Source organism: Anneissia japonica, unplaced genomic scaffold (assembly GCF_011630105.1).
Source record: "Anneissia japonica isolate Jap-2015-1 unplaced genomic scaffold, ASM1163010v1 scaffold288162_len571657_cov150, whole genome shotgun sequence".
NCBI classification, from domain to species: Eukaryota; Metazoa; Echinodermata; class Crinoidea; order Comatulida; family Comatulidae; genus Anneissia; species Anneissia japonica.
In genome coordinates this window covers 478,748-497,834 of record NW_022753254.1, presented here as the reverse complement: position 1 = coordinate 497,834, position 19,087 = coordinate 478,748, and the positions used below count along the sequence as shown (strand labels likewise).

The 19,087-nt window shown below is 36.6% G+C and overlaps 1 protein-coding gene across 1 annotated transcript; it reads right to left on the bottom strand.

Annotated features, from left to right (window-relative positions):
* Positions 1-8,141: 8,141 nt before the first annotated feature.
* On the bottom strand, positions 8,142-15,941 carry LOC117122797. Its single transcript, XM_033268535.1, has 3 exons — positions 15,768-15,941; positions 10,999-11,194; positions 8,142-8,427 (listed from the first exon to the last, which is right to left on the bottom strand). Exons 2-3 carry the CDS (start codon positions 11,090-11,092, stop codon positions 8,168-8,170), a joined length of 354 nt encoding a protein of 117 aa, XP_033124426.1. The 5' UTR covers positions 11,093-11,194; positions 15,768-15,941; the 3' UTR covers positions 8,142-8,167.
* Positions 15,942-19,087: the final 3,146 nt, after the last annotated feature.

Here is a 19,087-nt window from a genome sequence, read left to right as displayed (position 1 = left end):
GTCTTACCCCACAAGTTATTGGACCTTGGAAAACAGAATAAAAATTTGACATTTTCTAATTATGCCTACCCGGGCTATTAATGACTACCCAGACTTACTAAACGTTATTTACTCATATTATTGTTAGTATCTTGCTTGACAAACGCTATTACCACAACTTAACACACTCCGTCTTTTAGACTAAGCCAACGGTAAGCCGAGGAAAAATATTATTAATTTATTGCGGGATTTATCTTGAAGTGACTGGCACTTGGGACCCCATCGTATTTTATTGTTAAGTTTCAGTCGATAAAGAATTACGTTTTCATCCATAAACTATTTGAATGACATGCGATGATTTAAGTGTTAGTCCCTGGATATATGAATTATTATTATTATTATTATGACATTTGTATATTATATATAATGACTGCAATTGCCGTCAGGCATTCGACGACAAATCCATAATCGCTCTCCGTTCACAGCATTTGACGACACGAAGTCGTCTGCTTATTGTCGATAGCAGATTGATCGGATTGTCATTAAAAGTGAATCGTTGCACGGTGACCTCGTACCGTACGTTTCTATTATAAAAACGCGTCGGCTTACGGCGTCGACGGTTTGTGTTTCGAAGACTACAAGTTTGCCGACAGGCTTATTGCCCACAGACTTTTAGCAGAATGGTCTTTCGCAGACACTTCACTTTGCCGACACTTTACTCCGCCGACAGGACGTTTTCATCGACAAATGTTTCTCCGCCAATTTGTTTTATTGTAAATATGTGTGACGGAATGCTTGGTGGACAGCCATTTCACGACAGACGGTTTGTCATCGACTTTGCCCGACTCACATTAGATTGATAGGCCTTATAAGTTGTTTCACCGAACACTGTAGTCTCTGGATTTAAAGTAACGACATTTAAAGCAATAATGCATTAAATGTATTTTAAGTTGACGTTTTATGTTCGTAAACCTAGATCACTTTGTCGTTATATATTTTGAATTTACAATTGAAATAATATAAAATAGGGGACTAAAGTATGAGCCATTGCCCCTTTTTGTACAAAAAGACATGGAAACGCTACCGTATCTCATTTCCTGTCTCTTCCCTTTGGAAAAAAAAAACTCCCAATATATATTAAAACACTGGTGGCACTTAATAAAATAATAATATATATTAAAAAACAATATATATAATTTTAAATATATAGGCCTATATAAGTTTTAAAATATATATATAAGTCATATATATATAACAATGTATAAGTTTTTAATATGTATTAAAAACTGTTTTTGATTAAATTCGCGCATTAAAAATACTTGCGGTAAAGCTATAATGATTATAATGATATATACATTTTGAACTTTAGAAGAGAAATCTGCGAGTGTGAAAAAGGTCCAACCGGTATTCGAACCCGGGACCGTCTGCTGTCTCAGTATGTAGACGACTTGACCAACTGCCAGTGAGGCTTCGTTGGGAATTTAAAAACCGAATAAAGCAATAAATTCCTCGCACGCTTGCGCATGCGTATTTGAACAACACTGGTTCTTATTGCACGGCAAATAACAGAGATCATAGTCATAAATATGCCTCTAAAATTTACCTTGTCTACATAGTTTAACATTCACAAATGAACATGGTATCTCAGATTTACGTGGTTGCTCAGTGGTTAGTGTTATGTCACTAGCTCTGTAGTTACCTGGTTCAAGAATAACTTTATATTTTTGATAAGTGTTTTGACAATAACATATTAACGTAGTGCTCCAGATCCACGTATAATAGCGCAATGGTTAGCCAGCCAATGCTGTTACCGTTTCAATTCCCTAAAAAATAACTGTTTTTTTTTAAATAAAATTTTGGTTTAACACTCTAACAAATCAATTGCTTTCTGTACCAATGATTGGCGTAGAGGCGATTGTAGAGGCGTAGCACTTCGAAGTTGCAACACAAGTTCAAATGTCTTTTCCACTACAGCTGCGAAAGGGACAGGGTACGGATCAGGGTGGCGCCAGCGGGCGGGGCTTGGCCCCCAAGACCGCTTTTAAAATCTTTTAATCGAAGCTCGACCACGCCCACTTTGCTTTCGCTGTCTCTTATACACATCTAGATGTGTATAAGAGACAGGGGCTACACCCTAGCGGGTCGAATGTTAGGTTAGGGTAGGTTATTAGTACGATGACACATGCACAGAGACGGGACGGCACGGACTTGACACAGAGATAATGTATGGATGCACCATGACTGTAATGGTGCTGCTGTTTCGAAAGTGATTTCCAGATAAATATTGATTGATTTATTTTTTTTTTAATTTCTTCATCACATTTACAAAACATAAGGACGAAATGAATGTTAAGTTATATAAATAGAAATTAAACGGTAAAGCTTTGAAAAATACCATAATACCATAGCAATTTAACGTAAATTAACAAATTTTGACCATTCTGTGTCGAAAATTAATTGCTTTTCTTTTTGTATAGCCACGTATCTTACATTTAAATAATCTTTACGGTACAAATTTAGTGCTCTGATATTTGGTGTCGTTTCGCCTACTCATTTATAAATAAGTAATAATAATAATATTTACCAAAAAACTCTGTTCAATATCACAGAATAAAATGGAGTCTAAAGTGAAACGCTTTTGATCCTTTCAGTTCAAAGTTTGTCTATATTGATTGAACGTATTTACAATTAAAGAACAAGTGAGGAATTGTTTTCGGTACGGTACGTTATGACAGAAAGTACATTTTGTTCATCCTGAGATAGTCCAGTTATATATTGTCGCAATTATTCTATGATTTATTCTGTATTGCAACCACTGTATATTGGTTTGCCCTACACATTAAATAGGCAAGATATTCGTTTCAATTCCTCAATAGTCCTGTTTATATTATATTATTATTATTGTTATTATTATTATTATTATTATTATTATTATTATTATTATTATTATTATTATTATTATTATTATTATTATCATTATCATTATCATTATCATTATTATTATTATTATTATTTATTATTATTATTATTATTAGGCCTATTATTAGGCCTATTATTATTATTATTATTAGGCCTATTATTATTATTATTATTATTATTATTATTATTATTATTATTATTATTATTATTATTTAAGTGTTTTACCTAAAGTATATACATCAAAATTTCAAAATTTACCAAATCAAAACGACTTGATACAATTATAATTACAAAATAATCTTATCTTGTATAATAACGGATTGAAACAATAATTTGTCTATAAAAATAAACAGGTACAGTATAATATTTATAGGCTTATCAGAGTATTGGCTCACTTATGATTCTGACAGTCGTCGTGCCGCATGCACACACCAACAATATTCGAAATTGTATTTACTTTTAAATTAGATAATAACAGTATTATTCGTTATTATGGCAATTACAGTTAGTCATGGTCTAATACTTCTAAATGATTATTCAAGAATTAAATCAGTGGCGGGCTAAAGGTGAGTGGTTGGGGGGGGGGAGGCCTCCCCGCCCTATTTTTTAAAATAATTATTAAAACAAAAATGGAGAAAAAGGGAAAATTAGAGGCCAAATTCAGGTAGTGCCGACAATCTAAAGGTGCCATAATCATAAATGTCCATACGTCAGCCCCAACATGGTGGGACTCAGATGGTTGAGACCCTGGGCCGTTTGTGAAAGTCCCTTCTGATTACCCTCTCTTTCGAATACCGGGATCCGCCACTGTAGTGTTTAATTGGATTGTTAGGCTTGTGTTAGACAATGGTTAGACAATACTGTTACGATGCCTACAGTTCTTTGACCTACCGTAATTTTATGTAAAAAGTTAAAGACATTGTATTTCGGTTCTCTATTAAACTTGAAACAACATTGGGATCGGGAAATAGGAATGAATTGTATTAGTACAGACGATATCAATGTATTGATTATTCACTGCCAACATCTAACAAAGCATTCATACTACATTCAATAATGAAGACTTTGAACGTTTCAATTGATTTCATGTGGGGAAACCCTCTCAATAATTTTACAATGTTTACATTGCTGTCGGCGAAACGCGTCGTCGGGCAAAACTTGAATGACGAAAATCCCCTTTTTATAGTGAATGTTTAAGCTGTCGGGAAAAAATGTTTAGAAATCAAATATTGTCTGTCTGTCAAAACAACTCAACAATTTACTGTATTTGAAAATTTATGTCAGTCAACTGGCTTTCAGTATATTGGCTGTAAGAATTGGCTGCTGCGAAACGTCCTGTCGGCGAAATTTTCTCTTGATGACGAAATGACGTGTGGTGTCTGGCAGCGAAAGTTCAATCGGCCAATCGTCTGTAGGCCGAACGTTTATATTCATAATGTTATAATATAGATAAAGATTTTTTTGTATTGGTAGATTTATGAATCAGCTAAAACTCTTTCTGCTTGTAACTCATTTGACCATTTTAAACGAGTAATCAGAATTTTGTGAGGGGTTTTCCAGGTTGCAGGCTACCACAGGAGGTACCGTAGCCCTAGGCGTATGCGCTAAAAGTTTATACAGTGTTTGACAACACATTATGACTATGAGGTACCAGTGGTGGCAGGAGGTCCGACTGACAGGGAACTGAACCAAACCAAGGGGAAAAATCAGGGTCCCGGAATAAAAATCCCTGCTAGAGTTCATGGGAAGAGTTTTGATGGCTTAGTATGACCCAAATTGTGCTTTTAGATCACAATATTAATGATTGGCAATCTCAATAACGTTATTTGGATACGCAAATTAATTTTGGTCCGACGACGAGAGGGGAGGGAGGATGTCCAGGCCAGTCCGACAGGGCAAATTGTCCCTACTCCCTCCCCCGCTGGCGCCACCACTATGAGGAACCCCATAGGACTCGAAGAACAGCAATGTTTTATAGTTTTGGAACGTTTGCTTATTTTTTAATTGTGTTCTTATCGTGTTTATGTAAAAAGATTATATTATTGTTATTATATATGAAGTTTTGATTTCACCGCAGTCTGTTTAGATCTTCCTAATGCACAGGTTCTTTTTTCTATCATGACCCTACTCGAAGCTGGAAAATTAAGTAGATAACTTATTAATGTACTAATTCGTTTTGCGGAATTGACAAAATGTTAATTAAATACCAATTTGAGAAAATGATGTGTGATCGCCCACCGATGACGTAATTCAGCGTCCTTCTAATTCCCTTGGTAAAATAAAGGATGTAATTATATCATGGAAAAATTTTCGTCAAAGATTCCTTTTTAATTATGTTTGTCATCTGGGAATTTGGTGTAATGTATTAATGAAGAATGTACATGTTGTGTTGTATATGGACCTTGGTAAAGATAAAGGTGAAACGAACGCCAACACAGTTATAACGGACGTTCAGCCGAGTTAAGGCCAACTCAGACAGCGTCGGCCGACGCAGCCCGACCCGATTTACCGTCGGGGACAGTCTTAAGCCGTCGTGAGAAATACTAAACATGCTTAATATTCTACGACGCGACTGCCCCCGACGCACACCATGGCGTCTGCGTTCAACTCACACAGACCCGACGCGACAACAAATCACGTCGGGCTGCGTCGGCCTAAATATATTGCTGAATTATCTTTCTAAATATTCTTCCCCAAATACAATACATATCTGCCAACTAACGTCCGCTAATTATACTAATAATTGTACTAATTAAAATTACCACAGTAGAAGTCGCAAGTCGCCATTATCGTCAATAAGCTTCTTTGCACCCGGCCATAGATAATACAGTTAAACTTGCCTAAGTCGACTTTGAACTCGAATAACTTCCAAGTAGATCTTATTTTACATGCCAAATTTCCATTACTAATCTGTCGAATTTTATCGAAGTCAAACATTTTTTCAATGCCATTTTGAATACCGTACTACTTTGGCAATTCAACTGTAGAGTATATCATAAATTTCTTCTTAGTAGGCCCCAGCAATGTAATACGAGACTAGAAACATTGTTTTGTTGAAGACAACACTGACTGGTTTTATTAGGCAAAAACTACCGTAACCCAACCTATAGGATATCGATTAAAAAATGTTCCAAAAATTGGAGGAACTAATTATTGTACCTCCATTGCATCAGTGGTGGATTCAAGGGAGAACCGAGCTGTAACCCCCACCTCCCCCCCCCCCAATTTTCATGGTGGGGCTGAGGTTGTCTACAGTCTCCGCCAGTAAAATCCCTCCCTGGGCCCCCTCTGTTCCGAATATCTGGATCCGCCACTAGTATAAGTATTTTTTCTGGATGTTTTGAATGATTCTATCTGTGTCTGCGCCTCACCGCCATGTCAATGTAGGAACACATGATTTCTTTCGTCAAAGTCCCACGTCATCCTAAATAACATTTGGAATCTTCAAGCTATTAATAAAACATACTTTAATATATATATATATCGGTAAGTCATAGAACAGTCGTAAAGTCAACGTGTCTTGCACGTGGCGTTTTGAAACTTACGACAAGCATTAATGCGTCAAGTTCGTACGCGTTCCGTAAATTACCGTATGTAAGCTTTCTCTCATGTCAACACAAATCAATGAAGAAAATCAGTAAAAAAATTATTCCATAAGAACGATAAGTCACAAATAGGCCTAATACTAAATTCAATATTGAACAGCAATATACATAATTTATTTTATACAACACCTTACAAATGCAATAATTTTCTATTTACAGTACGCATTTCCCCTTATTTACAAGCATTGCACACACTAACGAAATACGCGTGCATTTCAAACCGCATTAACGGGAACCAATTGACAGCACGCCAGCTAGGTAAGGAATACTTCAATTTTATTTATATATTTTAGGCATAATGGGCCAAGGATTTCGAATACCACTATTTTAGGTAATATTGATGAAATTGTTTTTGTCAAATGGCATTAAAGCAAATAAATTAAGCAATAGGCCTATGTACAATACATCGAATATTTTCTGTTATTACATTCTAAAAACGCTGTCATACAACTGCTGTAAAAGCGCTATGAAAAATGCATAATTACTTAAATTTAAAAAATATTTACATTTCCAATTACTTTGGTTAACAAATTACCTTCTTAATTTTAATTAATTAACATTATATATAAATGTAATAATACAATTGTTGCCATTTATAAAGCGGTAGATATTTTGAAAATCCTTGTTCTTTCCCCAGCAAGAACGTATTGAACTGAAATTCTGAGAATATTGTAGGGTTTTGATTAATTTTACTATCACTTGAATGACGGCAATTTTTAGAGTTCGTTATTGTTCGAAATAGTGACCTTTTCGATTGCACGACGAAATTAGGTCTAGAAGATGACGTCACGAATGCGTGACGTTCACGTCGTCGCGCAAATCGAAAGATCCCTTTTGTCTGTCTTGGATGATGGAACTGACAGATGTAAAATAGCGCGAGTTATATTACCGGTATCGACGACTAAAAAGGTAATGGTAAGCAGCACGTGAATTCGAATGCTTAGATTCGCCTTCAAACAACTCTTTCGACGTTCGTTTGCAGCAGACCGTGAAGTCTTCTTCCATTTTTCGACTTATACCCGCTACGCATTTACTGAAGTTTCTCAACTGGGCTTCCACTCGTTTGTGGTTCAACCTCGCGGGCCAGGGCCCGTGTCGGGGAGAGCCCCCAGCCCCCGCGTCGCGGGGAAAAAGAAAAACACTTTGTTTGGGAGAAAAAAAATGTAGGCCTATATGTATTTTTTACATATGAGTAGAACCCAAAACCAATTAAATAAGTCTTTGAAACGCCTAAATTGTCATATTTTGAGGGGATTCTCCCCCTGGAACACTCTCGAGAGATTTTGAGCGACGCTCGACCACGCCCACTTTTTTTTCGTCGGGGGACATCGGACACCCGTCGGGCAAATACTGGGTCCACCACTGCGTGGGTTTAATGTTAGAGAACGCGGTACGCTCTTCGAAAAACCAGGGATTGCGCCATTCACCACCAGAAGGACCCCACTGGTTATATAGTCTTTGGACTTTCTTGGCCTTAGCATCATTAGTGTTTCACACCGAAGAAAACCAAATAACGTTCAAATTAGCGCAACTAAGGATTTGCCAAGTTTCTTTTGTGTTTGTTCAAACATGCCCATCGCTATTAATACCCAATGAGGGTCAAGGAAAGAATAGGTTTGGGCATGTGGTCAAATATATGACCACTTTAAAACACTAGTTCCATCTTACCTGAGCTTTTCTCTGTGTGATTCCGGTCGGCATGAATGGCCTTGTCGTGCAGCGAGAGCACCGAGTTCGCAGCAGGTCTGTGGAATCCTGACCCTTGATTCTGTGGTTGTCGGTTTCAATGTGGTAATCTGTGTCGTTGCTAGTTCAATTATCTCTGTTGTAAATGTTTCATCTTCTGCATCCAGGTCAGTGAGCGGGTTTGAACCATCACCACTAGCTACCACGGGAGTTTCAGTCAATTCAGCATCAGACGATTCTATTAAAAGAGGAAAATTACTTAGGATTAAAGAAATATAGGAGGTGAACAGTTCAATACACTACACTCAATTATGTTTATTCTATTTTCTATTCGTTGGTGGACAAATGCTCACAAATAAGCCTGCAGCAGTGGAATAAACTAACAGTAAATCTCACCCTTCGGGGTTGGATGTCTACTGCTGTACTAATCCCTTTCGAGGCCGTCTGTGTAAGACATAGCAGTACCTTACGTAGTTATTATGCATATATTTTTTTTTCTTTTTGCTACGTCTGCCCTCAATAAAATTGTGTAAAAAATAACGCAGGCCAGTAAAATAAACAATATTGACAAATCGATTATCACACGATATTCCAGCCTTGTGGACGCTGTGAAAGCAAACTGTCCTATTCATCCAGCTCCTGGAGTAAATCTGACAGATGTCAATCACTGAATTAAGCATAGCCTCTGACCCAGCACCTGAATACAGACAGTTAAATCATGGGGTTCAATAGGGGTGGCTCGATTATCACCTCATTCCTCAGTATCCCGATGTTGTCTAGAAAATAATCGCGATACCGTAGGCATGTATGCGGAATATGCAGCCCAGAATGAATACAGGATAGCGAAATTTTCTCATGCGCTCATGTAGGGTGAAAGGCATATTTAACATTACATCACAATATTCCTATCTACTCTGCCATACTCAACCCATGGTAGCTTATCTGTTTCCGATATAGGAATTGTTTCCGGGCCCAGACTCGATTTAGATTTTTAACAGCTAAAACCTAAACCCAGCCCAATTTCGGAAATTATTATGCCCACGTCGGAAACAGATAAGGTAACAGTGATTGTATTAGGTCTGATTTTGTATTCAGGATAGCGCAGCAAGGCGTGGTTGAATGGGCAGCTGGAGCCTGGGAGATTATCAAAACATGGATATATAAAAGCAAAAATTAAATGCATGCCTACTAATATATTTTTGCTGTTGATATTAAGTCTGCTATCTTTAAATACGTGGATTTCGCCCTATACCTTGATACTTGTTCTACGCATAAGTAGGCCTACATGTAACAACGAAAAGACGGACGAATACCAATAATCAATAATAACGATAATAGTAGGGCCTATGATCAAATATTTTTTATTTTGATTTCTAAAATATTATTTTCAAATAGATTATTTTTATTTCATTATTTATTATTATCGAAAATTGGTAGGCATATAGGTAAACGTCGCTAGAGAGGCCGCCCATAACAATACATTAATCTAAATATATAACTGTGCCACACATCAAAAACCGCCTTACATTAAATACTTAATATTACTGTACTACATTGGAGCAACTAGATATATTGATTCAACTATTGTTTCCCTATGCGTGTGACCGTTTTCCCCAGCAATCCAGGTACCCCACAATACCGTAGTTCATAATTGCAAAGGGGTGTTGGTAGGATTAGTCAAGCTGAAGGATTGAGTGATTAATAAATTAACTTCTTTCAGGCCCATGTTATTTATCTATTATTGTTTGTATTTACTGTTTGGTTCTGGGCCTTGTTTTTCTTGTGATTTTTGTCTATGGAAGGAAACTAGATCTTCCGAAATAAAAGTTGAATTGAACTGAAAAGCAAACGAGAGAGAAAAAAAAAATTCTCGGCCTAGATTTAGGGCTAAGGTCGGAAAAAACGGACTTGGTGTGCGGCGCCAAAAATATGTCCACGTCACCATAACAACACGTGCTAGTCTTCAATCATCTCTGACCACGTGTTTTCTGCTCTATTATGACCACTTATCGAATTGTTACAGAGCGGAATATCCTTTATTACATAATTAAACATAAGCCTAATGCATGAGTATATCGAAGTAATAAAAATAACTTTGAGTCCAAGTACTAGAATCGTATTTAATTATTATAAACATTTTTTTAAACTGCGAAGCCCACAGCACCTCCCTGGGCGAAGTAAACACCGCCACATAGAAAGTCCCACTGCACACGCGTATGTTTACATGAGACGGGTCAAATAGGGGTGTGTTGCAGGTACGGTCTTATCTGACCAATCACAGCACTCCGCTCGTACTTGTTGACTATTTCAGTGTATGCAGCACCGTTCAAGAAGTTTCCCTAAGTCTGGACCCTAGATTTCGATGTTTAACACCACGCACATAAATCGGATTCTTTTATTTATGACATAGTTCAGCAGAAAATAGGGACCTACTCAAATTTTTTTTTTTCATGAGGGAATAGGATACCTTGATTTTCATCAGTATTTTGTAAATTTTACAAATGTAGGCCTACTAATGACATTCATTGCCGAAAGAAAATACGTATTATTTTATGATAGCCAAATTAAAAATTGAATGAAATACAAACATACGATTTCTTAACATGAATGCGTTGATTAAATTAACGTCAAATAGCTGCATCACCTTCTTAAATGGTAAAATGATGAAAAAATAATTGTATGGCAAAAGGTACGCCTATACAAACAAAAACATACATATTAGAAATAGTCGCAGGATTAAGAAACCACAAAATAACGTAAAAAGGGCCTATATAAAAAGTAAAGAAATCATAGATTAATGAAGACTTACCTCCATAATCACTACTGAAACTGGATAGGCGAGCTGATCCGACTGTTGTAAATAAATAAAATAGTGGAAATAATGTCGTAAATGGAATCTGCATCTTGTCGGTTTTCAGTTTTCTTGGTAAAATATTAAAGTCTTGAGTCAATCTCGTCCAAGTGGTTTACGTCTACTCGCTGCTAGTGCACTGACTAAACAAAATCTACAAATCGAGAGAACGATGATGTTTATATAGGCTCTGTTGTCACGTGGTAGAGATGACGTACTACAACAACAACCAAGGTCTTTGCATTACGGAGTATGGAGCACGCGCTATCAGTTGACGTATATCACCTGTCGCGCTGTATGCTTTTTTTTAAATTGAGTGCCGCTGTTGACAATTCGAAGGAGTCAAAGGGAAGTAGATAATGAGGTATGGGCGTTTGAAACGGATTTACACACCATACAGTAGTTGTACTAGTTCATTCAACTTACTCCTTCCCAGTGATTATTCGCATTCTTGCTAGAAATACACTGCCTTTCTGTTTTTACATAAAATAATAATTATTATTATCACACAGCAAAAATAATAAAAACAACAAATACACAAGGTGGTTTATATTCCAAGATCTGTTGTCATGAAACGCCAATAGTTTTAAACTGGGAAAATTGTTATTTTGTTCTAGGGTCTGGAATTAGAGGGGTCTCGGAATTAGAGAGGTCCCGAGTGTGCACAATAAATAATAATTAATAAAATAATAATAATAATAATAATAATAATAATAATAATAATAATAATAATAATAATAATAATAATAATATTTCACTAGACAACAAATGATAATAGTAATAAGTATATAATCTTATTCTTTTATTATTAAAAACATACAAGCCCGGCTTCTAAGTGAACTCTGACATATCAAATTATCCACTTCCATCTAGTAACAAATACAAAAAAAAAATCGAATAGTAAAATATTCAAGAAAATGTAATAAAAAAATACTTATAAAGAGGGCATATCCTCAGAAACCAGGGAACAGTGAAATTTGTAATTTCACTGTTCCCTGTTAGAAACAAATAAAAAAAAAGTTAAGAACCGTAATTATAGCGTAAGTGAAATATCAGGCTCGACAATACTTTTATCTGTGCTTATATTGACGTAGATTGTTTGAAGGCGGTTATTTTATGATTAATCATTAATGCTGTCGATGTGCCTGTGCCAACAGTACAATATAGTATAGTACAGTACCGTACCAAACACACATATATAAACACGAGCCATCTAATAACACATGCGCACTACTACAGATCATCACGTAGCAAAACGGGGTGGAGCGAATACAGTCGATCACTATTGGTTATGTTCCCTGTCACGTGACAATAATATTTTGCTTTTGATATTGGGTGTAGCTGTGATGGCCGAGTGGTTAAGGCGTTGGATTTGAAATCCAGTGGGATTTTCCCGCGAATATTGTTAGTGTCGTTATTATTCACCAAGAAAAAGTTTCCCTTAACCTCCCGTGCTTACGTACATACTAAAAGGAGCTAAGAATGCTTATAGTAGGATGCTCAGTCCATGCAATATTAAGATCGGTATGGCGTCTTTTTCGTCATGGCTATGGCACTGGTACTTCGGGGTGACTCTATGCTTACATTAAAAGAGGGGAAACCTAGGAAATAAAATTGATATAATGGCGTCTCTAGGAATATTGACATGGTTCCCTGGGGAGGTTTGGGTTAACTGGAGGGGATCGGTGAGTAAGGAAAGGGGGTGGGTTGCTAGGTAAACATATGAGGAATTTTGTACCTACTTAAACATCTTTTTTTCTTAGGCCAGCAAATCTCCAGTTAGGGGTCAGGGTGGGGACGCAAATATTTTCTCGTCCGGCACTGCTAAAAAGCCAGTTGTCCCTTACACATTTTTTGATGAACCGACTGAAGCATATTCATTTAATTGTCCAAGCAAGTCAGCTTTGCCTTTTTCCTCTTCAATGTTCGTACCAAGTACTGCGTTGGTCGCCCGATATTTGTAGTTATTGTGTATTTATTATGTTGATTCATGGGGCATTCAGGACATCCTAAGCATATGCTTACTTATAATATTCGTGATGCAAAATGGAAATTTCTAATGCTTTATATAGAATAGAGTTTGCATGATACAGTTCAAATAACGTTATTGCCTTTGATGGAATTATGTTTTATTAGTGTTTCGAAACACACTATGGAGAATATTTCACAAGACTGCGATATACCTCCATCAGTGCAGAGCATGTTCGGTTACCAGCATGTTCAGAGTCATTGAGAGTACAGAGAGACGTTGAGGGCGTACGGGCATAAAATGAATTTTGTCAAGTGTCCATTGATTTTGAAACCGCAGCTAGCGTAGCAAAGTAGGCCGCATCGGGAGACATACACTGTACTGTATTACAGTACCCAAGCGGAATTACCCTATTTTGCTTAATTTTAAAGTAGATAAATGAGGTTCAGGGAACCAGAATACACCTTGGTTTTTTTTGTTTTTTTTTAAATCTTTTTAAACTTTTATTGCAATTTACAGTTTATCAAAATTTTTGACTTATTATTAACTGTCTTGTTCCAATTTTAATTACCTTTTAATTTCTCATTTTAATGAAATGCATTTAATTGTTGTTTCGCATGTGTTTTGTTCATTGTATGTTAGACTATACGGTAAAGTGACTGGTCTTCTTTATAAAAGGGGAAGGGGTTTAATTACCCCCCCCCCCAGTACCACCAAAATAGATTCGGTTGTTTGTAAAAGTTTGACTGGCAATCAGAAAGCAGTAGATTGCACCGCCTAATCGGCTCGAAATGTATTTATCTTACCACCACTGCTTATCCCAAGATTTTGGGATTTTTAATGACACATTGAAGCAGGGACCTTGGGATTTTTTTTTCATTGAATAAGTGGCACTTTTTGGACTGATACGAAATTTTATTTTTATTTTCTTTTATATCATGAAGACAATTTAAAAAATGACAAATAAAAACATTATAATGAAAAAAAAAATACTGCGTAGCACAATATTTGACAGTTGTGAAGGTGAGGGTTGTTCATTTAAAAAAAAAATCAAAACCTACAGGTTACACCTATTGGAAGTTAAGTAGTTGCTTTCGTTCTTCTGAAAAAGGGGGTCTGTTGTTTAAAGCCATTATAAACTTTTTTTCCAAACTATGGGTCGCCAACACATTTCCTAGGGTCGCTAAACTGCTTCTGACAACAAATAGAAAAAAAAACCAACTTAAGTCTCTTGTTGTGTCCCATTTGGCAGAATAATATTGTTTGCTTCAGATCCGAGTGTAGATTTAAAATAGCTGAGCAAAGATACAACACCTAGACGCCAGGAAATGACACCCTTACATGCTTTTAATTTTTTCTTAATTGCAGGTTAGGCCTAGGCCTACTTTATACTTGCCACAAGCTCAATAAAACTTAAATCATACTTAAATTAGAGAGTTAATTTATATTCATCAAATATATTTTATTCTTACACCTCCCGAAATCAACCCATTTTGGTCCGAAAGTGGGGAAGATCGAGATAACATATGCCCCGCGAAAATTTTGTTTTCACGCCCAAAAACAACCTCTGGGGCGTTTTAGGCGACCATTTTTTTTTTTAAATTTCATGATTTTTATTTTACTTTTCAAAATGGTGGGTGGGAGGGGGAGGGAGGCAGCCCGCCTTCCCCCCTAAATCTTCCCCTGGTTAATAAATAATAGTTACATCGTGTTTATGAGTTCTTTTCTTTTTGAGTTCGTTTGAGCTTTATTTTTCAATTAGTATTTACCCATTCAGCCTCGCCCAAGTCGAGTATGCATAATTCGTCATTGTTCTATTATTGTTTACATTAATAAACATGTCAAATTTACGACTGGTACCGTTACCGTACTGGTACTCATGGTATTGGGTATTTATATTGCGCATTTCCCTTGTGGTTATGAAGCGCAAGCCAAGCCTAAAAAAATTCAGAAAAACAATGGTAGGCATAAAATCAGTCATTATTCAGGAACCCCATGCATTACAATAGTAGGCCTAGAGCCACACTCAGCAAAGTCAAAAAAACATATTACAACAATAAAAACACAAAAGGAAAAAGCAGCAAAAGAGGCTGTAGTAAATATTCTCCATAATATAAAATGGAACATTCCGCACACATTCGACGATAGCACATACCACCTCGTGTACTTTGAGTACTGTGTAAATAAAAAATCGAAACGATTTATCACAGTCACTTTGTATTCAAACGACCCAAGTTGACTGCAGAGATTTAACAACATATTTTTATTTGATTAATTAGACGGGGCAAGTCCTCTATGGCTATCGAATTATACTAGCTTAGGAATACTGAAAAAAATAAATATGTCAGAAAACAGCATTATGATTTAAGTTTTATTGAGCTTGTGGCAAGTATAAAGTAGGCCTAGGCCTAACCTGCATTCGGGTTCCCATTGAATCCGAACCGAAATTCGGACCGTGTTTCCGATGCGCTGAACGCGCCTGCAACGCTATTCTTACATAATGGTAGGTCTAGGCCCACTGATTTTATTTTCTGATGGGATGGGAATGTGGGTCGCAAAAATAGGGAGTATGCAAGTGGGTCGCCACCTAAATAATTTTGAGAAGTAGGGGAGTAAACCATTTTACAGTATAACGATAAATAAATGAAATAACAGTCAAAATACAATTATTTATACATAATACGGTACTGGATAGACGAAGTGAACGTGCCTGTGGGCTTAGACCTATATTTACGTCAAGAAAATAAGCATTACCAACCTGCCTATTTTGAAGATGACGACAGTACTTCACTTGACTTTGTAGGAAACGGTTAAGAACCTAGCGATTTATGCTGCCAAAGAAATATTTCTCTTGCGTGTGCTGGCGAATTTTCCATAAAGTCTCCATCGCTGATCGCGTTCTTTCTTAGGTCATATTCATTTCACGTGCACGACAGGTGCTGCTTGTCGCACCAATGCATGCATTTCACACACAAAGAGCTCGCGTGCGTTCCACGTGATATGAAAGGCCAAAGCTGCGGTTATAAAAACTAACCTGTTGGCCCTAGGTAAAATGATGACAAAAACTAACGGATCGTATTGAAATTTTTATGCTGATAATTGAGTGGGCTAAGCTTATATTAATCGTGTATTTAAATACAATGATTTTTTGGGGGGTTTTATTTCTATGTCGTGCCTTCGGATGTTGCATAAAATGACATTAAAACTATTGTTAAACCAGTGTACATTAATATTTATTATCATTATCATCATCTGCATCAATCCTTGTTATCATCATAATCTGCATATCTTCATTATCTTCATCAATATCATCATCATCATCGTTATCGTTTCATCATTATCGAGATCATTAGGCCAAAAAAAAACAGGCCTATGTTGTGTTACCCTCCGAAATTTTCGATAAAAAAAAAAAAAAATAAATAAATAAATAAATTTTGTTCAAGGAAAAATTCGAGAAATACCACTTCCGAAATTAACATTTTGAACATAAAATCTAAAACAGACAGTTTTTATCAAAATCGGGCCATAGATGCACGCGTAAAATCGGTAAAATAGAAGGCATAATTTTGAGAACCGAGCACAACCACGATATAGGCACACAACATCGGATCTCTTGCGCTGAGCTGTAAAGCCACGGCCAGATCTAGGCCTAACCTATTCTTTACTACTGTACAACAAGTGGTTGCTAGAATCAAAATTCGTATTCATTACCTTACCTTATTTCTGATTGGACAATAAATAAAAACAGGCTTAGTTCTAGCCATCGCTTTAAAACCGGTACATAGCTAGACATTTTCGGCTCCGTTACAGTTTAGGCCAACCATAAACGAAATAGGCCTACAGTATTTTTTTTTTTCCCCGATTTTTTTTCGATTTTTACTTCGATTGTATTACATAGAGGGCGCTTGTTTGGACATTTCTGATAGCCACAGTATGGTTTTGCTCGACCTGGGTGATCGTGTGGATCGGATACACTTTACGTTTTGAAGCCAAATAATTCTTTCTTTAAACTGATTTATTTTTGTTAAATTTATTTCAGTATACACTTGGTTAGTATTTACTCCGTCATTACTTAGAATATTGTTTTGTTTGGCAAGCTTGCAATCGTTCTATTGTGGTGCCTACAAGCCCTAAGGCCTAGGGCTTTTATAATAAATAGGCACTGCAATTTCAAGCCTATCCTATTTCAGGTTGGCCCTATTACTTTAAATAAACTATAATAAGTAAAATAAACTATTCAAAAGGATGAATTATCTACGAGACGCATATCGAAACAGTTCAGTGGGGGGGGGGGGGGGTGGGGTTTACCCCGGTGTACTGGACCAACAGCCCCTGTGTGATGGAATTTCCACTTTGAAGAGTGATTTAGTTCACTGTTTGGCATCCTTGCTAGTGCATTAAGCTAATAAATAAAATAAATAAATACGAGAGATGGTTTGAAATTGTCTAGGCGCGACTTTTTTTTTAATTTCTTGTTTCGCGAACTTATAATTTTAAAGATCGTCAGAGGCGGGCGGAAAAAAAAATGTTTTCTTATTAAATAAATAGTTTTACCTAAAAACATCTAATCCCAACGGAGTGAATTGGATTGGATTTATACCAAGGATAGAACACGGATGTCTAGAAGAAGACTTATTTTCCGTGAGGTCTTTCTGGTGGTGATTGTGGCAGTACACGGGTAGACAATTCCCCACTCTTTTCCGAAGAATGTACTGCGTTCTTTAAAGTGCACATGGGCCATCAATGCACATGGGACCAACGGCTTAAACGTCTCATCCGACGGACGGTTAGCTATTAGTAACTTGTATTTCATCCCTCCAGCTGAAACACAAGGAGAGGCAGCGATGGGAATTGAACCGGGACCTAGAGATGCACGGTTTACACACAGTGGCTCCAGGTTAGCCGACTGAGCTAAAGAGGATAAAATAAAAATAAAATGTTATTGTCGAATGTAAAGAGTGTAGTAATAGGATGTTTAAATGCTTTAAATTTATATAAGAAATATACTAATTGGCCAAAAAACAAAATTTTATTTTTATTCAAAATTGTTAGTAGGCGGGTTCGCGAAACACGGTATCGCCTTCAGAGACATGAGACACTGGGAATATAAAAATCGGAAAAGCTTGCTTTCGATTATCGTTCTCCCCTCTTTTTTTTCCCCTTTTCTTCTCTCATAATTAGGGGGTCCATAACCCACATTGCACCCATATCTTTTCCCTAATTTTAGAGGCCTTAGCCCTCTATGCACCCCCACCTTCGACCCGTCCCGACCTAAGAACCCAGGCCTATGTCTTTATATGGAATGTTTTATGATTCACACTCATGTATCCGACAGGGTAAATTATATGAGTGATTGAACAGAAAACCGCAAGTTTCCCCTTTCAAAAAAGAGTTTAAATACGTTTCGACTTGAGTTCAGTTTCAACATTAAATTTATTTTCTCGATGTTGCAATTTTCATATAAAAAACAAGTCGACAACAATACATTATTCTTTCACTTTTTGAAACGATAGTTCAATTTTGAAGAAATCAGTGGCAGGCTTTGCAGATAGAGTTACGTGTCTGCACGTTCGCAATTGTTATTGTGAACAGAGAAATAAGCTAATAATATAGCATATTCTAAGAAAATAATAACACGATAAGTAGCACTGTAGGCCTACGTGCAGTGATAGGGATAGTCACATAATAATTATGTTGTTCGCAAATTGTCAAGTATTGAGGTGAAGTCAAAGCAGGTCTAGTCCGTAAAAAAACCAAATAGGCCTATAAAGATGTAAGAGTTAAGTTAATTATGATTTTTCTCAGGATTGAACTAACATTTTAAATGACTGAACATCTCAGGCCCTGAAGAGCTAAAACTGTTCTCAATACCATTGAAAGCGCAATCAGGGGAAAGACTCACATGTGGGTGACTTTGTAAGGGGGACATTCCTCAGGGTGGGTGGCGGGGGGCAGCTTGACTGCCATGTTCAATCGTATATATCCATTGAGGTACAGAACGTCACGACTGATTAAATCATTCCTCTATTGAGGAATGATCAGGAGGATGATTAATTTATCATTTATAGGCCTAAGTAA

Coding starts and splice junctions, on each gene's coding strand:
- LOC117122797 (XM_033268535.1), bottom strand. CDS start 11,092: ATGCAGATTCCATTTACGACATTATTTCCACTATTTTATTTATTTACA. Junction 8,428..10,998: donor TTTCAGTAGTGATTATGGAG/GTAAGTCTTCAT, acceptor CTCTTTTAATAG/AATCGTCTGATGCTGAATTG.